General features: G+C 41.5%; 1 protein-coding gene across 6 annotated transcripts; it reads right to left on the bottom strand.

The window, feature by feature from the left end:
* Nucleotides 1-896: 896 nt before the first annotated feature.
* Nucleotides 897-26,688, bottom strand: PODN (podocan). Of its 6 annotated transcripts, none has more exons than XM_052800859.1 (12): nt 26,396-26,688; nt 25,435-25,801; nt 22,617-22,873; nt 20,774-20,867; nt 19,102-19,166; nt 15,110-15,219; nt 12,690-12,846; nt 10,569-10,684; nt 7,898-8,555; nt 5,051-5,199; nt 2,962-3,163; nt 897-1,604 (listed from the first exon to the last, which is right to left on the bottom strand). In XM_052800859.1, the coding sequence occupies exons 2-11, from the start codon at nt 25,469-25,471 to the stop codon at nt 2,995-2,997; spliced, it is 1,812 nt and encodes a 603-aa protein (XP_052656819.1). In that variant the 5' UTR covers nt 25,472-25,801; nt 26,396-26,688; the 3' UTR covers nt 897-1,604; nt 2,962-2,994. The 6 variants fall into 6 exon arrangements, with proteins under 6 accessions (XP_052656819.1, XP_052656818.1, XP_052656820.1 ...); XM_052800858.1 differs by having other exon boundaries at nt 25,435-25,560; XM_052800860.1 differs by having other exon boundaries at nt 25,435-25,560; nt 26,433-26,688.
* Nucleotides 26,689-27,445: the final 757 nt, after the last annotated feature.

Genomic DNA, 27,445 nt, shown 5'->3' with positions numbered 1-27,445 from the left:
AATCTGCATATTCTCAGCTTGTTCAGGAGTATAATAAACTGGTCTGCTTCACCAAAGACTGGCAAAACTTCCACTGGGCTTTGCTGGACACAGCTAATTGATTTGACCTATATTCTGTAAACATTTTACATAGAAATCTATCCCAAAAGTCAGTTGGAAGGCTATTTTATTGCTCAGCTGTGTAGCTGAAATTAAAAAATGCGGGGTTTTTTGCAATTTTTAGGGCCAAGCATTTATGTTTTTCAGGAAGCAATCTTTCCTTCTATGATTCATGATCATGTTGAATTGTCTAAGGTAGGAAATATCAGCTTGAAATTACTGTCATGTGCTACGTGACCCCAAAGGGAAAGTGTGGAACTAGATCTTCTCCAGCAGGAAAACAGCTGGTAAAGAATTAAGCCAACTGTGTTTCCAAGTAAATCCTGGAATGCAGTATGCAAAACAACATGTGTTCAATCACAAATCCTCAAAAGAAAACACCATTTCAACAAGCAGATTAGCTACCTCAGATGAAGGACATTATAATCAAATAAGCAACTTGCCATCCAGGTACATCTGTAGGTCTTCTTTTCCTTGGTTTCCTTATTTTCCATGATTCCAACAGAAGCTGAGAATACTCAACACCATAAAATAGGTGAGGATTTAAGAGAGTATGACAGCAGGCACTGTCTCCAGAGTTGAACTAAACATGGAAATTTCTCTTGATGCTTAACAGTTTTCTCCTAAGAAACCCCACACTCACTTATCTCTTTTGCTTCATTAGTCTCACTTCTGACTCTTAATGTGAATGATATACAATATGTGAAAAATTCTACCACGTATATTAAACTGCATACTGTTACTCAATCTTCTGGACATACTTTCAGAGACATTCACACAGCTGCCACACAGGCAAAAACCAGCAAGACAGAAACTTTACCAGAAATCTGGAAGGCAGACATACAGATTTTTTATATATATTCACAAGAGCAATTGTTTTATCTTAAAACTTTTCTAAAACAGGCATATACTGCAGGCTTTGGCAGTAGAGATAAAATATTATGGGATCCAGCCTTACTTTGTTTTTCTCATCCAAATATACACATTGTTATAACAGAGGAATACTTGCATCCAGAATTACTACTGCTGCTTGATGACCAAAATGCCTCATATACTGCTCTACACATGAAACTACTGCAAATACCCATCTCACCTGATCAACAACAGCTTCTTTGGGGTGGAGGAAAAGAAAAGAAGCATATACATGGTTCACTTAAAATGCAGTGACAAAAACAGCATTTGAAGGCATGTGTTCAAAACAGTCCCATATTGTTATTACAGATGGAAACAGTGAAGGAAGAGAAACAGAAGAAACAAAAGCCAGCTTTTGTGAGTTCCAGAGCAATCCCTTATGATCCTGGGTCTTGTATAAGATGATTTGGAAGCTTTGGAAAGGCATTCAGGGTCTCTCCCTGAATAAGGCACTGTAACACACTGTCTTCCACGAGCCTGGCCCAGTGCCATGACAGTTTCTGCGTAATTCATTGCACGTTTTGCTAAGTGTTCTCTGTATGTCTATATAGATATATACACATAGACATGTATGTAATTTTCCATATGCTTTCCTGCAAAACATCAGAAAAACAAAATCAATTACATAATGGAATACAGAATTCAGAATATGCTAAACTTAGTACCTGCTGACATGTCACACGTGCCCCAAACCAAACCAGAGATGTGTTGATTCGGAAGTAATATGTACTCTAAATCTGTAGATGTAAATTATTTCTTCTCTCACAAAGTCTTCATACGGCCCAGCCAGGAAGTCTAACCTTTGACTTTCCAAGTAGCTTCTGCCCTTTTCAAGCCCCATCATCTTTTCAGCATATTAGCCCCATTCCTAGCAATTCCTTGTGTCATTCCCTATGACAAAATGTTGATTAGGGACAAAACTAAACATTTTTTTTCAAGTCTTAGAGTTTATATATCCAAAAGTAGAGAGTAGTGTCTTGAACCTCATCATCTTTGAACATAAAATGCTTAAGAGATGCATCAAGCAGATCCCTTTTCTTCTTACAGAAAAATGCATATTCTTCAAACATAATTCTCCCTTCATCTTTTCTTCTGCAGTTGAAAAAAAAAAGAGGTTCAACTACAGAGATTGAGTGGCTGGCCAGATTGTTTATGGAATACTGAGATCTTAATTTCAATTACCAGTCTGGAAGCAAAGTCAGCATCAATCACAACCTGTAACTGGCCAGAGGCCTTCCAGTGAATCTGGTGACGTGAGCAATGAACCCTCACCAAGACTTAGCAATAGCAAAAGCACAGGCTGTTGTGAGAACTGGCTATCCTGGACCAGGCATCAATCCAGCACTGCATGCCACCTCCCAAAGTGACCTGAAGTAGATATTCTTTCCATAAGAAATATGCCAACGATAGCATTATCTTCCCCCTCTGAGTGGTCAGTGATTTAAGGACTGTTTGAGACAGAGGTTGTAATCTTAATGCCATGTTTAACAGACACCAATGGGTCTATCTTCCTTTAATTTGTCTAATTTTTTTAATCCATTTTCACATGGTCTTCTGCATCAGTAAGCTTCACAGCTTGTTCTTTGTTTTCCTTTAGAACTAGTTGCTTAAAAAATATCATAAAATACCTTTTCATTTTTTGTTATCAGAATCAGTAAATAATGACCTTCATATTTACCTACTGTGTCTGCTCTGGCTATAAGCAGAAGCCACTATGAACAGCCCACTGCCTCTGATAAAACACAGATCTATACTGACCGTTTCATTTTACAAAATAATGTATTTTCAACCCTTTTTGATTCTGCAATTCCCAGTCATGTTTTAGTGGAAGTCTTTGAGTCCAGGGCTCAGACACCCACTTGTTATGTTTTAATCACACTTGTAAATTGGAATTATTTATACAAGAGTCTGAGAACTAGGTCCTTGATTTAACTAAACTACAGTTGTTACCTCCCACATGATGTGACTGTGTGAGTTCACATTTTATCTCAGTTCTTCTTCCTCTTCCTCATCTTCCATTTCCTCTTCTGAGTCATCCTTATTCTTTGAACTGTTGCTGAATTCAAGGTTCCCTTCAATATCCAGTACCTGTAAGTGCTTTAGGTTTTGGAAGGTACTTTCCTTCAGTGCTCCAACTGCAATCTTATTAAACCTTTAAACAAACAAAAAGGCCTTCCTGTTATAAGAAACTCATTTTTATATCCAGCACAGAAATGAGGAGACTAGGAGGAAACCATTCTGCAGAGTTACTCTAACTTAAACTGACCCAAGTTACTCTAACATTACACTGACTCACAACACTCTAGGAGTACTGACTCCTCTGGATGGAAAAAGGAAGGGAAAGCAGGTGCTGATTAGCAAGCAGGTAAATGCAGTGACTGAAAAAAGTTTGCTGACAGCACTCTGTATCACCACGAAGGACCTTGCAGGAAAATATTGGGAAACATTAAGTATTTCCCACTGATTTCAAGTTCACTGATCAAGCTTTCGAAAAACTCCTACTTTTTTCTGCCCCAGCCCCTCTTCCCCCTTCTATAACCGTATTCTACAAGGAAAAAAATCATAATATTGGAATTCCTCCCCCACAAATTCTTTCTCTTGGTATTCTGCTTTCTCCTTCCCAGAGAGGAAAGGCATCTGCTCCATAGCCCACATTTCAAAGTGTAACTTGATTTTTCATAAAATTCTGTGTCATCCCTTGATAGTTTAATTCTTCTCCCACAAAACTCAAAATACTGGTACAAAGTACCCCTTTAGAAACAAAGCAACATGCAATAATTTTTCATCTGTTATTTGGGTTTCCGGGAATATAAATAAACTAATCTGCAATTTAAGAACCTCTCACATATACTGCTTAGTATGTTGCTCTCAAACATGCTTAAAATCATATTCTGTCTAATATTCCAGATGTATATTATGGTTTCACAGCATTGCAGTGATTAATAGCCTCCCATTAAGAAATACAACTTAGCTTGGGTGGAGGTGCCTCCTAAATATGTTAGCAAAACAGTTTTGCAAATTCCTTTTTTCTCTTTATATAAAAATATAGAATGTGGTATGTGGTTTCTGGTTTGCATCCAAGCATTCACTAAAATCTCATAAATGTGAGCAGCTGAATAGACAGACTGCTCTAATTTACACCAGACTTTGTAATTTTATTTGCTTGGTATGGAATCACTCATCCAAAAAGGTATGCTTCAGAACTATTCAGAACTACAGAACAGTTTAGTTGCATACAGACAAAATAAGGCCATATTTAGTCTTGTGCAGCAGGCAGCCTAGGCTTTTTGAACACATACATTGGATCAGCTTAATCAAATATTCTGTAGAGGTTCATAAATTACTTGTAAGCAATATTTTCAATAATGTTCCATCAGATTAAAATTGAATATATTACTGGGCCAGATTCTTGCTTCACTTCTTCTGGTATAAAGCTCTGCTTGAATCAGTTACATTACTGTGAATTTACATTATATGTAATAAAGGTCAGTATCTGTCAACCTAGAAAAACAAAGTCCTCATCCAACTGACAGAGTAGGAAAAAAAAAACAGAAAAGCTTCTAAACTTAGTTACATAACTGTCACAGTTGTAACTTCTCATCTGTTTCTGACAAAACTATCAAGTGAATGCACACAACTTCAGTATTAGTCATACGCACCTCACTAGAGGGGGATTTTGTCAAAATCCAGGGCTAACAGACACAGGCAAAGCTGTAGTTCTACAAATGGACTGTAAACTTTTAGCTCACAGCTGAATGTTGGAATATGACATAATGTTAAACATTAATTTCCCAGAATTTCTAACATGCCTAATCCATTCTAATAAGCACAGAAAAGACAAACTCTCCGAACAGAAAGAGCTTATTATGTGTATCCATGTCTCTTCTAAGCAGATGAAAATAGTTTCATCATACATTACTATAAACCAAAGTTGCTTATTTAGAACGTTACGATTTTAAACGCTTTCTAAAAAGTAAGCAGTTATAAAGTGGATGAAGAAGAAGAAATTTTGTGTGTTGAAGTGGAAACTTGACCTTACCTGAGGTAAATCCCCTTTATTTTGGGCGTGGATTCAAAAGCATTCTCTGAAACCGTTGTGATCTTGTTGTTCTGAAGGTACAGATATTCCAGAGATTCTGGCAGGCCTGATGGGATAGAAGTCAGCTGGTTGCCAGCCATGTCTAGTGACTGCAAGGAAGAGACAACAAGGGGTCAAATAGATAATTGAATTTAAATATTAGCAGCACTCCAAAAAGGTATTTGACAACAAATGAGCTTCCAAAGGCTGGCTCTATGCACACCCCCCCTTCCTTTGAAAGTTTATCCATTCTTTTTAATATATATATACACACACATACACATAAGTCTATAAAAATACATATATATATATATATGCACTTACAAAAAACTTAGTGTGGTAACAGTGCAGAAGTGACATGTTTATGCAAAGCTTATCCAGGATTTGTTGCGTTTGAAAATCATCTGGAAACAGGCTTTATTTTTCAGATGGTACTTTGGTGAGTCTGCTTCAGAACCTCTCCCTTCTGGTGAGGTCAGGAAAATGACAAACACCATGTATACAGTGGACATTGCAAATTGTCAGCCATGCAGAAAGGTTCAGTTTGAGTTTACGGTGGAAAAACTGAGGTGATATTTATTATAGTGTAAACTAATTTAATCTACCTTTTAATTTGCATCAAGGTAAGCGTGGCCATGACAATTCTGCTCTCTTACATTACTATTTAGCATCATGATTTCACATGAGACACCATGCTGTTTTGTTTAGGAGTTCCAGCATTTCTTTATCTCTGTCCCCGGGCTTTAGCCCATGCCTGCTTTAAGTGAATTAAAAGCAGACTGGGTTTCAGATATGCATGGGAATTCCTTGAAAGCTGCTACTGCAAACACTTCACTAGCTAAGGTTAGTGACTAGTTATAGTTACACATAAAAACATATGGAAGTATTCTAACATGGACAATGTATGAAGACATCAGGACTAAAGGCCATGATCATTTCTCAGATGAATTTTATGCAAGAAAATGGATCAATAGAAGTGTTGTTTTATCCTGTATTGTAGCATTTTCATAGCACCAAGCTGACACACTAGTTACAGATTATTCAAAGCTACACTTCTGCAAATGATTGTCATGATTTCAGTGTTTTTATTCTCCACATAACCCCAGTCTGGCAAACAATTATGTAAATGTCTAGCTTTGCAATTGCAGACAGTCTTCAGTGATTTCCATGGAAACAGTGTGGACTGAAGTGTATGCTAAGTACACGCATGATCAGGATCTTACGTGATGGTTATTTGTCAAATCCACTCCAGTGCACCAACTCAAACCAATTTCACAGTTAAGCCCTTAATGATAAAAAAGATTCATATGTACTATCATGGAAATAACTAACAAGTAGTAACGCTGTTCCAGAAAAAAGCAACAGCCAACAATGCACCGTTAGTCTAACAGAATTTTAAGTATGTGCTATTATCTTAACCTTGTTTAATATGAACAGGGTTTGCTGTGGGGTAGGTACAACTGAAGGGCCAATGTTTGATTCAGCAACACGTTACTCTGGCTTGACACTGGCTACAAGGGAGTGACAGTAGAATAAAAGTAACGTGAAGTAGCTATGAATCAGGCCTGTCAAGAAGGAGAGCTTGTCATTCCAACCAACAACTAAAGCTAACAGGTCTCATGACCCATTTTTGTTTGAAAAAGAAACAACACAAGTGACTACCTACATTTTATTAAGCTACTGCAGTGAAACAATTCCAGCATCTGTAATTCTCAACAGTGTCTTCCTTCCAGACTACTATTCATCTTAGATATATTTGCGCGCACACACACACACACACACACATATCAGCGAGGCACCAAACAAATGCAAAATGTATTATTAAAGCCATGGACCAAATCCGCAGCTGATGCAAACCAACAGCTCTACAGATGCTGTTGCTGCATTGCTGATTCACATTAACTGAAAAACAAGCTATTGTTTATTCCCAGAAACAACAGAAAGGGAAATGTTCACATAGATAAATGTTTGGATTGTCTGAAAACACACTGGGGGCCAGTGTGACATATGCTCCATGTCCCTTATCCCTGATCTGCTCTGAGACATACAAACTTTGCCTGTACAGTGACCTAACCATATGCACCCTAGATGGTTGCCATATGACATAGGTAATACCTTTTACTGCAGGAAACAGGCTGTTGCCTAAAAGGAAATGCAGACAAATCCTTCAGCCAGCATAACAATTTTGAAAGGTCATTTGGCACAGCATAAATGTGATTGTTCCTGCCTGCCTTATGGTTTGTGTTTAACTTTCTCCAACAATTAAGCAAACGAGAAGACTGCTGATTGAATCCAGACCTCCTAGCTGCTATCCAGGTGCCTTAGCCAGCTGAGCTGCTAAATCCTACAGCTTGGCCTGTCTGACTATAAGCTGATGTGGGGGCTTTGAGAATTAAGAGTGTTTTTGTTTATGCATTCCTTCCTCCTGCTGTCTCTCTTCAGAGCTGATTTTAAATCTTTTGGGAGACAAGCTATTTAAAAGGCATAATTTCAGTTTTAATGACAGCATTCACTAATGTTTATCTGAAAATATAGGACACCGTTAGGGTTCAGAAACAAAGATGTTTTTACATTTCCCAGTATTAGCAGTACACGGTGGACCACCACCCTGGTCAGCAGTGGCAGGTACCCACCTCTGGCACAACAGCACATCACTTCTACTCTAGAAACAGAGGGTGTAGCACTTACAATGCAAGCCCAGAACATGAGGACCAAGCACATCTAGTATTGGTGCTATACAAATTGGCTTAGGCAGACAGACGAGGACATCAGCATTACCAAAACAATTAGAGAAGGTGATGTTTCTACCTGGAGACTGCTGAGTTCTCTCCATGCTCGTGAATAAATTGAATTTACTTTCAGTTTATTGTTGCTCAAATACAGTTCCCGCAGCTTTGTCATCCCAGACAAAGTCCCTTTTGGGATGATGCTTATCTCATTCTCCTTCAGCTTCAGAATCTGCAAGTTCTTTGGAAAGCCAAAGGGCACCGTGTGGAGATTGTTTCCAGAAAGATCCAAGGACTTTAGTTGCCTCAATTTACGGAAGGCCTCCCGATGGATCTGGGGACTTTTGAGCTTATTGTAGCTCAGGTTCAGCTCTTCAAGGAAGTAAGTGGTAGCAAAGTCATTCCTGTTAATCTCGGAGATCTGGTTATGAAGGATCATAAGTGTTTTCACTCGTCGGGGCAGCCCACTGGGAATTCTTTCCAGCATGTTGTTGTACAGGTGGACAGTGTGCAGCTTCTTTAAGCCCTGGAAGGCTAATGGGTGAATACCTCGGGCTTTTAATTTGTTATTGTGGAGCAGAAGGTACTCCAGGTTCTTAATTTGGGTCAAGACATCTCTGCCAATCACCTTAATTGCATTCTTCTCCAGGTGGAGGAGTACGATGTTTCGAGGTAAACCACTTGGGATTTGTGAGAGGTTATTGCTGGACAAATCCAGATATTCAAGACTAGACAATTTCCTTGGGAAAGCAGGAAAGAAAACACTCTCCATTTAGATTCTGCAAGGTGAAACAGTAACCAACTTCCCCTAGGATTTTACAATCTTTGGAGTCTTTTTACCCAGCACAGCTCCCACTACTGCCTTTCTTTGTCTCATGATATGACTGATGTGGACAGCAAAACACAGAGCTCCCACACTGCCATTAGGGATTACGGCCAGGCATTGCCATTGCTCCCCAGCCACACTAGCAAGAGAACTTGCTAGAGTCCACAGACATCCAAACTGCCACCGGGCTGAGACCTGAGATCAGTTTTGCAGTCCGCTGTTCTCTCATTTGACACCACAGATAGCAACATATGAGCAATTTCAGTGAACAAATACCACAAGAAAAATGCCGTGGGAGCACCATTAGAACACAGAATTTAGCTCTTGCTTTCACAGAAATATAGCCTGAGCATGAGTAATTTCTGTCTCTCTGAAAGTGTATATTGAAATTGAAAAGCAGGTCTGCTTTTTAGATGACAAAATGTTACTCTTATGAAAAGTAGGAATGCTAATTCAATGTCCTAGGCTAAGGTAGTGAACTTCTCCTGACCCTCCAGCATTATGGAAGTGAGTCAGGGCTAGAGCTGCTTTGTGTAAGCTACTGAATCTGGATTCCACGGACTCAGTTGAAGCTAAAATAAATCCTCAGACCAGCCCCTTATACCAACTGGATGTGGATCAATGGTATTATATGCCAGGACTGAGGAGCCCTGTATTCCCTTGTATTTCAAGTGAGTTTCTCAGTTCAAATGAGACTTCTAATCTGCATGGCACTGCGTAACCCACTGCAGATGACTAGAAAGTTTTCAGGAAATGGGTTAACTAATGCATTACAGGCATTACTTACTGGTTACTACACTGCTATTCACAACTATCCAAACATGCTCTGAATGAGCAAATATACTCTTTGGGTAAATCACTTCATTGCTGCAAGCCGTAATGTTTCCCCAGCTTGGGCACATCTCAGTAGCACTATGCTGTGCTGTACAGACAGTATCATGAGAGCAAGGAGCAATATCCACCCCCTCTGCTGACTGTGACTGGTGCCTTAGCTATAGCCACTGTACTCTGTTGATCAAAATATTAACAGAAATGATATGTCCAACATGATCTGCGGGCAGACACAACACAGCTATGGCAAATTACTAAGGGAGGTTTCTGGGAGCGGGAAGTGGAAAAGGAAAGCACAGTTTGATACATTTTCATGTCTGGAGATCAGAAAAGTTTACAGAATTAAGTTATGGGCAGGACAGATTATGTGATCTGGATTTTCACGTAGAACAAGGGCAGCACCCAGTGCAAGCAGAGACACAAATGTTAACTTTTTGAAGTGCTAAGTTCCAGGCTAAATTTAGGACAGCCAAAGGCTATCCCTGTTGCACTGGTTTGTAGCAAAGCTTTTGCAGCCATCTGGCTATTGAGCAGCACCACTGCATCCGTGCCTACTGCAGCAATCATCTGCACTGGGGTACAGCTGTGCCAGATGAATTCACATCTGTGTATCTGTGGCTGCTTTCAGGTCACCTTCACAGAAACACAGAAGTGGCTTTAGCAAAGATGAAGGTCTGGCCTTAACTTCCAGTCAACTGTCCCTCAAACTGGAAAGTCCCAAGTAACCTCACTTTTGAGTGGTTTGGAAGAACAGAGACCAGCTTTCAACATTGTTCTAGGTGGCCTTTTTCCAGAAGGCACTTAGTACCTGGTGTGATTGGGTCTGTGGCAATCAGGGAGTGATGCAGTCTGATGTTCAGTGTCTTTTGTATAGAAGTATTCTGCAGTATGAATTCAAACCACTCACCCAGACCTTTGCTTTTGAATGGCAGCATCTGAATCTAAGACTTTTTTTAAAGACTTAGCAGAGAAATGCATAACGTCATGCAGCTTTTAATAAATGTACTTTTTAAGATGTACTTTGTTCAGTAGGTGTACTACCATACCAAAGGAGGTAGACAGACACAGAGGTACAAACTACAGATCTCAATCTCACCAGAAAGTTTCGTTGTCCATTCCTTCATTAGTCAAGTAGTTATTCTGTAAATACAGCTCCCGCAGACCTGTAAGTTCACTGAAGGCTCCTTTGGGAATCTTCTCTAGCTTGTTGTTCTAGAGTCACCAGAAGCATAAAGCACATTACTTAGCATGAAACAACATAGGACATTCAGGTTCTGCTCGACTAGCACCAGGCAATTAAACTTCAAAAGGGCTAGACATAAGATATTTCAGTGGGCATTATACTTCTGCTTAAGAAATAAATACAAATACTAGACTGAAATATTACAACCTATTTTTATTGATTCCCCATGGAATCTTTGGGCTAAGGAGTTAGAATTTCCCCCCCACCCCCTGGACAGTTTTATTTTGCATTCATAGTCCTTCCACCTTTGTGCAAATGTATAATGTAATCTAGGCAACTACCTCTGGAGTTTGCTCAAAATGTCTGGATTTTCTAAGACAGATTTCACCATAAAGAAGAATTAGGTTGGAAGCTGGGAACCAGCCATCCTTCCAGCATTAATGGCCTTCCAAAAGGTACAGTTCCTGCAGTGTAGATTCCAAAATAATTACTCCTATTGCCTTAGTGTGGCTTTGGAGTAGCCAGCAGGCAGACACGAGCAAAATATAACACTAAATTCCACTTAGAAATTCCATACAGGAACTGTAGGAATTATAAAAGGATATATAAAACACTAGGAATTATAAAAGGATATATAAAACACTGACACTGAAATTGTTAAACTTCCCACAACCCACATATATACAATAACGTGATGGCCAGACTAGACTAGATTCATGTGCCAACTAATATAAAGTGGATGACACCACAGACAGATTTGGCTGAGTGTCTCAATGAATAGTGAAAGAAAAAAAAAAGATCTGTCACATCTAAAGTACACCTTTTGGACACTTTTGGTCTACTACTGGCTGTCTCTCATTTCTCATTGTCCTGTTTTTTTCCCAGTCAAAATATCAAGGTAAATGTTACTACTGACAGGCAGTGTACTTGAAAACAAAATGCTCGTTTCTCTCTACAGCTCCTCTGCCCTTAACACAACTGGTGACAGCAGGGAAGGATATGAGTTCAAAGTGTAGTCCTCAAAGTCTGAGACCCCTTTAGGAGATGTGATTACCTATAAATGGCAATAAAATGCAGGGGTCTAGTAACTTCACACTTTGCACAGAAATTCCAGCAATTTAAAGGATGAGGCTGTTTGCCTTTTCTTCAAGCTGGAGAAGCCTGTTTTCTAGAAGACTTTAATGGGAAATAGTGGTGAAACCTTCAAGGGAAAAGAAAGCTGGGAGGCAACACAGAACTGCCTAAGTCCAGGGGCTGATAACAGACTCCAGTCTACACATGTCCAAGGAGCTGTCAACACTAGGAGCAAGCGGAACCAGGACTCCCCACCGCTGCAGCTCTCCCATTGTTAACAAGGCTGAGATCTCTAGCACAGACATGATGAAGTGCTTTTATCGAAATCATATGACACAGAATTAAAAATGCTGGAGACTAGTTAATACCACAACTTCTGCTATTGCACTATTGCTGGAGAAGTTGTAGCAGTAAAGAATCACTGATCCAAACTTTCTCTGTGTTGTCTGAATTGCCAGTTCAGTAGCAAACAAAAATCACTGATGCTAGGAAACAGTAGTCTATGTGAAACGAGTTAGTGAGCAAAGCCAGTATGTAGCGGGTAAGCAGCTGTCAGGAAAAACAGCATTGTCAGTGGCAAACTTAATTGGGAGGCCAATCACTGGATGGCCATGGAGAATGATCTACCTTCTTGTACTAATATGTATTAATATCATTATATGCAGGGAAGAGACCAACAATGCTACCACACAGGCGTTTGCAATATTTTCCCCTGAAACACAGTAAATCATTTTTGTCCCCTGCGAGCATTTTGGTGTTTTGCAAAAACACACTGTTACTTATGAAAAAAAGTAAGGACATGGGAGACAGCTACTGTTGAGGATATAGCAGACAAGACTTACAATGGGCCTGGGAATGTTTCCAAGTGCACTGAAATGGCTTGGCTGTGTGGTTTGAATCCCACACAAACACAGTACTTTGTCACAATCGTAAAGGAATACAAAACCTTGCTGTCATTACCTTTAAGTGTAATTTATATAGTGCTGGAGGGAGATTCTTTGGAACATACTTCAAGAAATTGCTGGACATAATGAGTATCTCCACATTATCAGAGCCATTGAACATATTATCAGGTAACCCAGCATCTGAAAGTTTGTTGTTATGAAGATACACAGATCTGTTGGAAGGAGAAAAAAGATGAAGTCAAACAGAGAGTGAGATCTGGGTCTTCCTGTTTACCAAGAGAAACCTGTTCAAAAACTATATTTCAATATTTTCTTCTTTCCTTGAGATAATTAGATTTGTTTTTAAAATGTGCCCTTTAATTTAGCAAGGGATATAGATGCAAAACAAAATGGTTGGTCCAAATACACTCTGAAATTTAGGTCTATTCAAAATCCAAACCTGCATGTGAATATAAATTTCACAGATAGCCTTATCTTCTTCACAAGAAACTAAGTGCAAGTCTGGGATTGTGCAGCGCTTTGAAACAAAGAATGTCAGTGTGGTGGCCTCAGGAGAGGGTTAAAACTCATATCTGATTAATAGATATGCCCCCAATTTTAACTTCTATTTGGAATCAAATCTGGGCTTCTTGGGCTTGCAAAATCAACCTCTTAAGAAAGGGGCATCTCTCACCCCTCCATTCTTTCTGCTCCCATGAAGGCTGGAGATACCCCAGGAAACAGTTTCTGTCCTACTCCTAGAACTCAGAAAGGCATAGAGTAATGACAGGAAGACAGCAGATTTACTCAGCCTGGAAGAATTTTGTTTTCTAATGAACCTTTGAGATAGGGAGAAAGAGGGTTTCTTATTTTCCCTTTGCCCTTCTTACTTTTCAACTTTAATATTCACAGAAGAGTTTCTCCGATCAGATTCTTAAAAATGGATTCATTCTTTCTTACACGGGTTTTAATTCTGTATAAAACAATGGACCCTCATGAAGTTATTCCTATTTTTCATTGGCTTAATTGCTAAATGAATTAATTTGACTTCTTTTTAACAAAAGAAATTATAGGATTTTACTGACTTTGATTACCTCTTCCTTTCCTGTGTTTACCCCAAGATGCAGCAGGCAGCTAAAATTGTAGAGACAGGTTAAAACTGCAAAAAGGCACAGTGTCAAAGTGTGCTCTTTTAACTTGTTCATGGATTCTCTACCAGTTGCAGAGGACTTGGCAACATCTTTCTGGAAGGAAGGAAAGGCTCAGTATGGAAACACAGTCATGTGATCACACACTCCAGGGAGTTCAGAGCCACACTGAAAATATTGTTCACCCTGCATGGTCAGCTGTACTTTTAACTCACAAATATTTGCCTTTCTGAAAACCTTGCTTTCCAAATAATCAGTCTGAGACCGTGAACTCTGCTGGGGGCAAATAAACCAACTGAAACAACTGTGTTAGGATTTTATATCAGCAATCTTGGAAATCAATGAGTTACTATTCTGATTAAAATTAGTGTTGGTATAGGAGAGTGCAAAAATCACTTCAGAAGAGTGCAAGAATTTTAATATAAAAACACAGCAGCTTCTGCAACTCAGATTAAGGAGGAACACATGTATAAATCTATCTTCTTTCATGATGAGATATTGCCAGAAATCAGTGAGTGACTCAGCCTTTTCAGCTATCAAGAGCCTACGAGACTAAAGGCCTAGTAAGTACAGAGTAGCTTCAGCTCTCAACTAATTCAGTGGGAATGGAGAGTTCTTCAGTTCATCACAAGACTGGGCTGTAGGAGCTACACTGCGTCAGCTATTATTAACTGCTTCCAAACTTGGGATTTGTAAATTGCTACCAATAGAGTCTGAGATGTCTTTGCAGGATTTAGATGCTGCAGTGTCTATATAGATTACTCAAAATGCCTTTGGAAAAGACTGTATCTCACAGGAGGTGGTCTATGTGCATCTGCGTTTGAGATGGGCCAATGTGCTGCACTGGATCCAGCTGAGAAAACCACAACCTGAAACTAGCAGAGACCTTTGAAACCAGACCTGAGGGTATGAACCACTTCTGAAGGTGCTAAAGTGCTTAGCTGTAATATAGTTGAGTTACACGCAACTGCACTGAGTACTGTACTGTCAACCTGACTCCATTTTTTTAAATGAATGGGCTATAATAAATCTAGGGATTTCTAAACAGTTAATCTCCATTTTGAGAAACCAAACCTGTTCCTTTCAACTCATAACTGATACACAAATAAAATGGAGACAATTTAATTTTTATCTATGCAAAAGTGTCTGGCAGCTAGTAAAAGCCCTTGGAATGTGTTTGTCTGAGAGATTATTTAATCTTTCATGCTGAGAATAACAAACAGTCAGCTTCTTTCCAAAAATCATAAGTAGGCAATAACATGTTTTAGCCAGATAGTTTCTTATCACCCACCAACTGCATCCAAGCAGTGGCAGAACACTATTATTGTTTTACTTCCCGATCCCTTACCTCAAGTTTGGTTTCTGTCCAAATGTGAGCCCATATATCTTAGTGAGATAATTGGCTGCAAAATCTGCACTGATCAAGGTATTTGGTAGGAATTTCGGAGCCACTGTTAGCTGTAAAAGAAATATACAGGGGAATTCCAACTAAATGCAACAAATGTTTTAACCAAGTATTAGACTAGCAACAAAATACTTCCAAATTTATTTTCTCTAAACAGGCAAAAATAAATTAAACTGAATGCAGATTGTATGAACGAAAACAAATTGTCCTCACTCACTAATCTCTCCAGGAAGGAGACAGACTTTTGCTCCAAGATATATGAATGTTTGTTTTGGTTGGAAGAGTCCTGTCTCTTTTTGGTGGAAGAAATCAGGAAATCGTTATTCAGAGAGCAAACACTTTGCTTATTATTGTTCCTAGTTCCTCAGTCTGCTGTGCCAAAAAAATCCAACCCACCTCACAGTGGCCTACTACTTACTCTCTTATGAAAGTATATTGCGGGGGGAAGTGTCACTTCATATGTCTGTTCCAACATTCCATCCATGTACAATGATCTTATCAATGGAGGGTTGAGGTTCCCAAAGGACAGGGATGCTTCTGAGCCAAATGATGGAATATCAAATGGGACTTCAAAGCAAAGACCTACTGTCCAGGGATACTTTGTTCATTAAACAAGTGATGTATCAGAAACAAAATACAAAAAGGTCCTGTCTCCAAAACTTTATAGCTGATGAGAGGTATAGAATTTGATGTGTTTGCTCTTAGTCTGTTGCTATTTTTATCAGTTAATTTAAAAAATAATGCTTGTAACATCTGCATCTGAACAAAAATTGGTGGAGTGAAAACTAATGATCAAAACCGCTCAGTTTTACAGAGCATCCAGATAATACAATAGCTAGGTTCACTGAGTGGCTGCTAATAGCAAAGTCGTTCACCTAGAAACCGAGAATAAAGGTTACAATACAGGCTGGAGGACAATTTTCTGGAAAGTGTAAACCCAGAAGATTTATGCATAAAGATTAAGCCCTTGGAAAACAACTTATTAACAGAATGCTGTAATAGATACGACCGTTGAGTACAGAAGCAGAAGATTACTAATTGCAGTAGGCAGGTGCAATCGCCGTGGTTACAGATGTTTACTATAGTACTAATGAGACCACTCTTATGATATTTTATGTACACACTGAAGAGCTCTGGAGAGAACATCTTTTCTAGGGAGATACTGAATTCTCTGTCATCTAAAGCTTTGAGAACAGGATGGGAAAGTCTGGGCCTAATACAGTCCTGTTTTTTAAAAGATGAAAGTACATTATTTACTGTTTTTTATTTTCACCTGTGCCAAAACCTCCATCCTTAAGCTGTCTTAAATGTTTAATGGTCACAAACACAAAAAAAGATCTTTCCTACAAATCACACTCCTATCAGTATTTCCAGATAGTACATAAGCAGTGGAAATAGGCATTCTACATACTACTACAGTTGCCACAGTACTGCTCTTGGCTTTACCGGTAATCTCTCACCTCCTGATCTGGGAGATATGATTTCAGGGAAGTGGATAAAGGCACTCATCTCTGACTAGGAAGGTCTGACAGTGCCTTAGAAAGAAAGAAGTCTCGACTGTGACATAATATTGAGAATTCAGACACAGGAAACAGACTTAATCACTTTCATACACAGTGGCACATTAAAGCTTTTCTCTTGAAACACCATCTATTAGGTCATAACTTTTATACAAAACAAAGGGCATGGCTCAGATATGTGAAATGAGAGACATCAGAACCACCAAAAAGAGGAAGGAGAAAGAGAAGTTTCATCCAAAAAGAGTTTTCACTTGTTCAGGACTTTGCTTTGGCATTTCAGCACTTAGTCATGAGACTCATGTCTTCACTAGTTGACTGCTTGAAGGATTAATGCTGGATTGTTGTAACTGTTAGCAAAAATAAAGTTGACTGAGTAACTTTGTCTAGTATATTGCCTAGTAAGTAGCAATCTGCATTTCTCCAGCTGCAATTTTCTTGCAGCTTTACTGCTGGATCTTCCTTTCCATATGGCAGACAGTGTTTCTCCACTGTTAACTAATGAGTTAACCAATGAACTTGGATTATACAAAAGTTATTACCAGTTTTGGAACAAGTTTTCTTGCTTATAACAAGCTTTGATATAAACAGAAGTACTGGATCCAGGTGAATCCCATATCACTTGGGGGATACAGGGAAATGTAAAACCTTCTGTCACCAAAATCACCAGCTTAAAGTAAATAATAATGACAGCTCAGGACCTGGTCTACAGTTTGGTGGAAGAGATTTCTGTTATTAACAAGGTTTACTGTGGATACTATGTGATAGATACAAATTATGAGACTGTGGTGAAAAATTAAAAAGGACAATACAGCATCCATTCTTTACTTGAAGTACTTGTTACTCATAAGCCACAGAAGGCTTTTAGTCTACTATGATATTTCTTTTCTCCGACCAACTATGAAAGATAATTTAGCTACATCTGATGGGATCAGAATTGAAGATAAAGCAGCATTAAGATAATCCATAAAACAAGGAGCAAACTACCAGCAAATCCCTGCTCTCCTCCAGACACCACAGTTACTTGATCTGCAGTGTTTCCTGCTGCAGAGTGGATGCAGTTTGAAGCCAATCTGGTTTGTCCTGGCTTGTGATTTATAAAGAAATGTGTTATTTTTGTGGGTCCACAACTTCTCACTATAACTAGTTCTGACATTCGCTGATGTTTGCATTTTCTTTTGGGATCCTTTTCTCTCTGCAGTAAAGCCAGAAAAACCAAACACTTTGTTTTGTCACACAGGGAAAATTGGAGTGCAAAGTTCTGGAATATTAGTCACAGTCTGGCTTGTTCCTTTTTATGGAGTTATTAACTGCCAAGATTGTTATATGGAAATGGTGCTTGAAAGGGAGAAAAGAACACAATGTTACTGTACTAAGGAATGGGTTCTATTCTCAATCACTCCATACAGAAATCTATGGAGTGATTCTGGATATGTCTTGGCCTGACTGAAACATGAATGTGGCCACATGTATATAAACAAAACATCAAAAGGTCACAGATTTTAAGAGGATAATAAAATATATATACAGACATGCATATAAAGAGAGAGAGAGATGGTGGGGGGGGTGGAAGGGCAGGGTTTTTGTAGACAAAGGAAGCTCTGCCTGATGTTTTAACTTATATTTTTCTGCGGCATCCCAGTTTCTTCCGTAGCAAATATTTGTGGATGATCACTGGGCATAAAGAAAGCCATAGTGGAAACCACCCAGGTATAAGGGTGTGTGAGAAGTTATTTAATTTCCTAGCCTTGGCAGGAAAGATGTGCTTCTGTCATGACATCCAACTCGGGTCATTAATAGGAAAGCACCTAGGACCTTCTTCATTAAAAAAGAAATTCAACTTCTGCCACTGCAGCTAAAAGAATAAATTCATAACTTGCACAGCTTCACTGTGTGTGGGTATCCTTGCCCCTCATCAAGCCTAGTAAGAATGGGAGTCAGGGAAAACTGGATAGCTTTTTACAGATCTTGATGGCTCAAACACAGGTATTGGGATGTGTTTGTTCTCAAATTTTTCAACCAGCCTCATCTGATGAGATATACAGCATTTCACATCATTACCCCACAGCTTATTTGCATCCAGGCAGCTACGAAATCTGCATGCAGCTGATCCAACGCCTGCTGAAGACAGTGGTAATTTATAAAGGCAGGGGCTCTCTGTACCTCCCTACACACACAAGGGAAACCTTTCACCAGTTGCACAAATAAATAAGTGTTCAAAATATACCGGCATGTGTACCCTCTAACTTTTTAGCACACTAACTGATTGTCTTGACCTTATATGAACCTACATTAGAATATCACTTTAGCACAATCTTACTTACATAGGGTATGTATTGTAAAAGAATTGAAGACTTGCTTGTTTAACTTTCAGAACTTGATTAGAAAAGACCTCTGAGAGCCTTGTGAGACTCTTACCTTATTGTTTGCCAGGTACAGGTAATTCAGGTTCTCCAGATGCTCAAATGCTTCCTCTGGCAACCCTTAAAAACAGGAATAACTCATCAGTGACATTGGCACCTTATTGCCTCTGAGTGAAAATACCAGAGGGTAGCTTTCTCCCTCCGGTAATATCTTTAATGTGAGATTTAAATATTTTTCATTGCCACTCAAACAATCTGACTCAGACCTATTGTTGTCTTTATTTTATTTTTTTTAATTAAAAAAAACAACCACAGACTGTTAAGAGCAATGGAAGACCATTAAAAATCCAAAGCATGCAAGGCTTGTGGCCAACCCCACTGGCAAGGGTCAGGTACAGAACTGTGTAGACTTGCTGTACAGCTGATGCTCATGCTGGTGCTTGCAGCAACCACGCTATCTGAGAAGTTTCTTTTGTCATTTGCTCATGAATCTGCAAATCATTTTTCTTGGAAGGACATAATCTGAGGTTGTTTAATGATCACATCAATCTGATGTATGACCACGGTGTTGCCAAAATAACACCAGCATCTGCATGTCATAACCCTCCTCTTGTTCTGCTCCCCCAGAATCCAGGCAGCCACACAGTAACCAGCTCAGAGAGCTGATCCAACTCAGAGCTTACCCTCCCCCAATACTTATTAATTTTCAGCTGAATCACTCCACATCCAGCTGATCACACAAGCACAATTGCTGTCACAATGGAAAGGCTGCAAATAAAATTTTCACCTGGCACTTAGATAACCATAAGTCAAAGGTGAAGCTATTTCCCATGTCAAAACATATTGGAAACTCAGGGCTGCAGCGAAGCTTGTGAAAGAAACATCAAGCCCCAAACGTAATAATGTCAAAGTCTGAATCTGTTAAGCGCAGCCTTCCTTGTGTTATGTAAGAGTGCTATGTTTTGGGTCCCATGCATAATGCCCACATTCTCAATGAAGGCTGTTCTCCATCATTGGAATAAGGATAGCAACAGCATTCAGAGCAACTGGGTGACACACAAGTTAACAACAATTCTATCTTTTGTATCGCATATCCTCCTCACTTACTGTTTACTCCAATTCCTCTGTTTCTTTTGCTTTCCTTGCTAACCCCTTGTGAATTTTCCCTAATAAGCATATGACTTAGCAAGCAAAACCTGCCTACAAAAATCAAAATGGTTTTAGAAGAAGGGTAGAAGTTCCCTTATTTGCAATATATATTACTTGTATTCATACCAAATTTGACAAGGACTGAACTGGACTAAACTGCACTGACTGACTGACTAGGCTGAACTAAACAAGTGGATTAAGAAACAAGGTCAGTCAGAAGGAAATCATTCAGCATGTAGACATTTCTGGTTCTCAAGTGCATTGCATTGATGTGCCTGTGGGACCGGAGGGAGTTTCCTGGATGAGAAGATCTCGAGCCACAGTACACAGTGCTGCTGCCAGGTCTCCTCCACTGGTTCAGTAATGCTGCATTCTTATACGCTGAGTATTATGTTTCGGATGATAAAGTGCCTCCATGATCTGTGTGACAGCCAAAGGAGTGAGGCTTATAGCTAACCACTCCAACCAAGTCAATCCATCACTCTGTGGCTTTCCTTATCAGCTGTCACTGTCCTCATTGCTCAAGCTGGTGTTGTGGAGGCACAGGCTCTGTCCACTTCACAGCTCTGCCGGCTTACCTTTTGAAGTTAGCCTGTTATTTTGCAAATTGAGAGTTTCTAGTCTGTAAAGACGAGCAAGCTCTTCTGGAAAGATTTCTTCTATCTGGTTATTCTAAGAAAATGGAGAGTATTAATCATCAGCAAAGCCATCCAAGAAGGATCCCAATAAACCCAGACTGGGAACTCCAATAAAATTTGGAAATGAACCCACCATGTCAAATCATTGTCAAGACTTCTCTCCGAAATAAGCCAAGCTCACGTCTCAAAACCAAGACATTCAAACCCAGCAGCATTGGAAGGCCTGAACCAAGTTTCGTAGCTTGTGCTCATCTCCAGAAATATCCGGCTTACGAACCAGTAGCACACAAAGAGTGCGATTATGCCTGGCAAGGCCTATAATCCATCTGCCACAGCCAAACCTTGTAGCTGCAGCAAAGCATTTGCTACAAGGTTGGCACTGTGGATTTCCAAGTTTATTACTTCTGTTATTCACATGTTGTTTTAAAAACAACTCGTCACGGGCAGGGAGAGTCAAACTGGGCTCATTTTCTCTGGTTCTACTGTCAGGGGTGACTGCCATCAGATATTCATTAACATGCTGACTAACATTTTGACCATTAATGAGTGATTCTAGTGTTTTAGCACCTAGGGGACCAGTCAAGGACCCACTGTGCTGGAAGCCAGGCCAATACACAGAAAGTGACAGCTGCTGCTCCAAAAAGCTTCTTTGCTTTTAGCAGTAGAGGCTGGAGCCATGGTGAGCTCACACCTGGGACAGATCTGCTGAGGAAGATGCCAGCTTACGCTACAGTTTTTCTAAATACGCTGCACTTGGATGGAAAGCTCTGAACAAAACCTGCATTTCATCCATTGAACAGAATTGGCAAATAGGAGCAGTAAACAAAAAGCAGTTGGTTAAGGGCCAAAGACGCGTTGAAAAGCCTGGAACTACTGCCACCGCTCAGAGGAGGGACGGTCACGGAGCTGCCACGCTCCAGCCCTGCCCACGTCTTCAGGTGTCGGAGCACAGGCAGCGAAAGGACGCCTGCCCGAACGCTGGTCATAGGAATCCATTAACTAACAGCAGAGCATGGAAACCTGCGGACAGTCCAGGACAGGGTGCTGCTTCTACCTGAAGCATGAATCTCATAACCTTACATGCCTTTATCCTGACAAGACATGATGCCTCTGCAGCAGACCATTTGCCGCAGCCATGACGTTAGCCTCCTGGCTGCAGACAGCCCAGCAAGCACCAGCCCAGGCAACGCCTGTCATGGTGACAGATGGCTTCGGCCATGTTACGCCTGCTCCTTGCTGAGCCTGTGTGCTGCAGGGAGAGATGGGACACTGGGGGACACTGTTTGGGTCTGTGTCTGGACTGGTGCACTGCGTTTACAACGCTTTAACTAACATGTAGTGCTGCCAGAAAAATTCTCATTAATGAAGTAATCTGGCCCGCCCTCTCCAAAGACACCTCGGAATGAAAGGCCTTCACCAGAAAGAGTCATTATTAGCTCGGACAAAAATTCTCCTCTTGGGGCTGGGAGCGAGCGAGGGGAGGAACTCCCCACCTTTTTCCCTCCCCGGATCTGTGAGGAGACAATTCCTGCCCACCTCCAGGAGCGACATTCTCCTCTTGGGGCTGGGAGAGAGCGCGGAGAGGAACTCCCCACCTTTTTCCCTCCCCGGACCTGTGAGGAGACAATTCCTGCCCACCTCCAGGAGCGACCGTCGAGCGCAGGCGCCGGGCCTGCTGCCCCTCCCGCTTCCGGCGCGGGAAGCAGCCGGCTGCCGGCGGAGGCAGGGACGCGGCCCCCCGCGGCCCGGGGACTCACCGGCGGCCGGGTCTCGGCTCCCTTACCTGCAGGGAGAGGTGGTTGGTCCGCTCCGGCAGCAGGAGCGGGAACTCCTTCAGGTCGATGCCGCCGCAGTCCACGACGCCCTCCTGGGTGCAGCCGCAGTCGCGGGGGCAGGCGGGGACCGGGCCGGGCGGCCTCCGCCGCTCGGGGGAGCCCTCGGGGAAGTCGTTGTCGGCGACCGGCGGCGGGCGGGCGGCGGCGCAGCCCAGCGCCAGGAGCCCCAGCGCCATCAGCGCCCGGCCGCCGGCCGGCATCGCCCCTGAAAGGCGAGAGCACGGCGCGGGCTCAGGGCCCCGGCGGCAGCGCCAGGGCCCGGCCCGCCTCGGCGCGCACACACACGGACCCCGGCCCCGCCGCAGCTCCCGCCCGGGGGCCGCGGGAGCCTGAGGCGCCAGCCCCGCCGCCGCCCTGGGTCCCCCCGCTTTCCCTGGGTGCTTTTCACCTCCTTTCAAGGCGGTTTGGGGAGCGGGGTGAGGCCCAGGAGCGCTGCCCGGCCCCGGGCAGCCAGCCTGGCGCTGACCCGCCCGCGGGACCCCGGCTACGGCCTGGCAGCACCCCCACACCGTCCCCGACACCTCCAGTTATTTCTTGCTTTTTTTAAATATTGAGAAACGCCAGATGATCCCGGAGATTTATAGAGGAGGTTTTGCAGTGTGATTTCTGTGAAACTTGGTCATCCTGTTTCCTTGCAGCTTTGCATAGGGAAGAAACTGGTTAATGCAAACAAGGTACGCTGGAAAAGAGTGACTTACGCTCTCGGGATGCTTCTCGGAGGGGCTGCTTCACATGCATCGAACAATAACAAAATCTCACGGCTACTGAAAACAAAATGGGCTTCCTATTGATTTTGGACAGTGCTGATCTGAACCTTAGAGGCCTGGCTAACGTTCAGCTTTTATCTTTCCGGCAGCAGGTTAAAATAATTCAAACAGAAGTTGAATATCTACTGGACCGGCCAGCTGGCCGTAATCCAGCTCCTTCGGTCTCATCTGTTGCCCTTCTCAGATTTCATACATAATCATTTGCAGTAAGGGCTGGTAATGGCTTGTCTTTTATCCTTTGGGCTGTTCCTCACAGAAGTATTCGACAGTGATGAGAAACTGTTATTTAGGCTGATCTTTTCAGGTGAAAAAACACAATGGACTCATGACCTTAATATGAAATAAGTACTCTGTTCACCTCTGCCAGCCCAGGTTCCTTCTTTGCGTTGGAAACAATAACGTCTCCAGAGCCAGACTGGCAGCCGTCAGAACTGGCACATCTCCATTTACATCCATGGGGCTTTGCTGCTTTGCACCAGCTGAAACTCTCTCTGGGGCTTTCATAGACTTTGGGTGCTTGGGAAGCATTGGAGAGATCCTGCTCTCAGTCAGTGTCATGAAAATCTTAAATAATTTCTTTAAACACTGACTTACACTTGAAGAAATGGGAGAAGGTGGGACTACAGGACAGAGCATCCCAAGACATGGATGGTTTTGCTTTGGTCCCGATCTTTGCTACCTACCAACACGCTAGGTGATTTTAAGCATTGAACATTGTTTGCTTGATCCCTCTTCCCCTTGCTCCACTATTCCACAGCTTCCATATCTGTCAAAGCTGAGTATAATGAAATTAATCTCCTTTATAAAACATTCCAGAGATCAGATAGTGTTCCTTATATGGCAGCTAGATATTAATAGTGAGATCAAAATTGGCCATATGAGTATGCCAACAGTGGATTACTAAAATCCTTAGTATTTGGTGACCTAATCTCAGAAAATATTTCAGAAACCTTAGAGAAAATAATCTCAGAAAGTATGATGTATCAGATCTCTAACAAAGTATTCTTCTTATATATCAGCTTATCCTTACAGATACTTACAAAAGAAACTGAAGAAAAAAATCCTTTTTATAATGCAGGTCACAACCAGCCCTGCTGTAACAATACCAACACTGTTCCCATAGCACACAGTTACATCATGGTTGGTATTGGGCTGTATAGATTTGCACATATATAGCTGAAAAGATGTTAAAAAATTAACATGAAATATTGTATCTATTGCACATGCACACTAGAATTTCTGAGGCAATCTCACCCCATTGTCATCAATACGCGTGTTTCTGCTACAATGCATTTGAAGTGAATGCTGCTCCGGTGCCACAGGGAGACACTTTGGGTACAGAAACATCTGCTTGCATTTGGAGTGCAGGCAGTAAAACCAGGCAAGATTTTTATTTTCTTTTAGTTCAAAGTCTGAAGTAACTCACTCCATTTCAACTCATTCCCATGGGCCTGATCCAAAGCCTTATTAAGAAACCTTACTAAAGGAGTAGCTCAAAACCCACTAGAAAGAGTCAGTCCTCTTCCCTTGCTGTCAGTGGGCTTTGGATTGGGTCCTTCCACCCAAAGACTGAAGCTATACTGAAACCAGCTCAGGGTTTTCTGTGGTTGCATCTTTCTGAGTCCAGACAGAACCACTACTGATTTCTGCACTTTGCTGCCACACAGCACCAGAGGCAGAATGCTACAAAAGGCACAGTCTCAAGAAGTAAGCTGAAGTTTCAGGAGTTACTGTATGCTTCTCAGTGATTACAGTTACCTCAATAAACAACAGAATCATGCTCAAAATGTCTCATCTCTGTATCTATTATTCTCCACACACATTCTCACTGGACACACACACACAGGTGGAAAAACATCCTCTCCTTCAATATCAACAGGTTAACTGAATTTGTTACTTACATTGAATATCCTTTCTAAAAGCTGCAGCTGAAAGGCAGGCTGCTGGATGTTGTCTGAGAATCCAGCTTTTAAAAAAAATACAGTGCTGAAAAACTCACCTTTGCTGTCAGAAATCAGATGAATGGAGAAGAACATTTCTCTTGCCCCCACAGGCTCCCTCGGCTCATGCCATGTCAGTTACACGCGCTGAGCTCGGAGCGAGTCTCCCCTTTCCAAGCCAGATCCTTTCCAGATGTGAGCAGCAGAATTAGAGAGAGTAATAGGCAACCTTCTACCAACGAGAGTTTCCTGCACTTCCCAACGAAATCGGAGAGGAATTTTCCAAAGTCACCATATGGGAAAATGTGAGTAGGAAAGAGGAAACAGCTATAGTCTGAATATAAAGACTTGGGGAAGAAACAATCTGCCATTGCTTTTTGTCAACACAGTTTGCAAGATCCATGAGAGATGCCAAAAGAAAGCATGCTGGAATTGACAGAAGAGAAGCAGAGACAGTGTGTGCTTTAGCATTTCACTGCAGGATACCGGAGCTGCACTATCTGTTACAAGATCTTTAATTTTAGCTGCTTTCAACACAAAATCTGAATTCCAGGTGGGAATGTCCTCCCATTCCCTGGGGGTCTGGTTCAAATTACCCACAAACAGACAGATCAGCAGTTTTTCCTGCATTTCATCTCCCACTCCTTTAACTCCCCCTGGTTTTCAACCCATCAACTGATATTCAGGGACCAGGGATAGATAAGCTGAAACTACAAATGTCTTAGAGGCGAAGTCCCCAGATTTGATATAACACCCCATCTACCCAATCTCTTTTTTTTATCTTCTAAGCCCAATATTACAGCACTAAACATGAAAACAACCCTCCACCACACATACACACACACACTCTCCACCCCCCCCACCCCCCCAGGTCACATTTAGCCCAGAAGCCTCACATTTCAAAAAGAGAGGAACATACTGCTTATAACACTGTATGCTCTAAGTGCAGCAATACTTCCAAGAAAGCAACACAGCTTTTTGTCACTGACAGCAGAGTTACTGTTTTAAATATAAAGCCACCTGTTTTGTGAATGTTCCGCAGCGCTCCGTACAGTACCTCCACAAAACCTGCAGAGGATCTGTCCTCACTAAGAACACGACCTTCTTGCTGAATTCCAAAAAAGGGACACTGATTCTTTCCTCTCGACTCCAGCTGAACTAAAGTCTAAAGCAATTAAGTTATTTCCTCCCTCTCTTCTTCCAGGCTCATATCAACTGGAACCGATCCCCCTCTGTGCCACGTGTAAGTTTCAAAAGTTAGTGTGGGAAGTGTGTTTTTACTAAACCAAAATAAAAACAAAGCTGGCTGCTTTTTCTTAGTGATTCAGAGATCCATGATGCATTTGCCTTCTACACTTTCTATGTTACAGTACCCTGAGTTCATACAACAAAATTTACATAGTGTTTTCAAGTAGGAGAAAAGAAGTGTGCTTATGTTGGGGGACCACCCCATCTTACCCCATTCTGCAGAGAGACAGAAGAGTGGGGTGAATACCTGGCTCGCTATTGATGCCAGAGCAGCCCACAACGGAGAGAAGAGAGCAGGATTCAACCTTCCCCAGGAGTGCATTTTTATCTGTGTTTTTGTTGTATAAGTATAGTACTTAGCCATCATGTACCATCTAGAGGTACTATGGGACTTTATAAAAAGAGAGACATTATGCCTCCTTTAGTGGGGAAAGAGAGGCACACAAGCGTCATAGCCAACCCAGGATTGTCCAGCAGGACAGAGCCAGTACTAGAAACCAGATATCCTACGTGCAAAGGTAACACGTACACCCTTACGCTATGCAACAAATTACCTATATAGGCTGTTTTTTTCCAAGCTTTCCCTTCCTCCACATCTTACCTTCTTATATCAACATAGCCCAAACTCACAATCTCCTATCTCCAGGCCCAGCACTGCATTTCCATCATCAGAACCCACACAAATTCCCAGGAAAACCAGAGCAGGAGTCAAACCTATCTAAAGGTGTCCTGACCCACCACTAAGCCAAAGGCTATGGCCTAGCATGGTATACAGACTTAGGCAACCACTGTTTCTTTTCACTACAGCTTTCTGGTGCTTTC

This window comes from Harpia harpyja, chromosome 11, assembly GCF_026419915.1.
Source record: "Harpia harpyja isolate bHarHar1 chromosome 11, bHarHar1 primary haplotype, whole genome shotgun sequence".
NCBI classification, from domain to species: domain Eukaryota; kingdom Metazoa; phylum Chordata; class Aves; order Accipitriformes; family Accipitridae; genus Harpia; species Harpia harpyja.
Note: the sequence above shows the minus strand (reverse complement) of the source record. Positions and strands in the feature narration are given on the sequence as shown.

What these genes read in the sequence shown, in the direction of transcription:
- PODN (XM_052800859.1), bottom strand. Translation starts at nt 25,471, where the DNA reads ATGTTCTTCTCCATTCATCTGATTTCTGACAGCAAAG. An exon ending in TGTACCTGGCAAACAATAAG is followed by an intron (nt 15,220 to 19,101) that starts GTAAGAGTCTCA and finishes TTTCTTTTACAG; the next exon opens with CTAACAGTGGCTCCGAAATT. An exon ending in ATAAAGGGGATTTACCTCAG is followed by an intron (nt 3,164 to 5,050) that starts GTAAGGTCAAGT and finishes GTTTGTTTAAAG; the next exon opens with GTTTAATAAGATTGCAGTTG.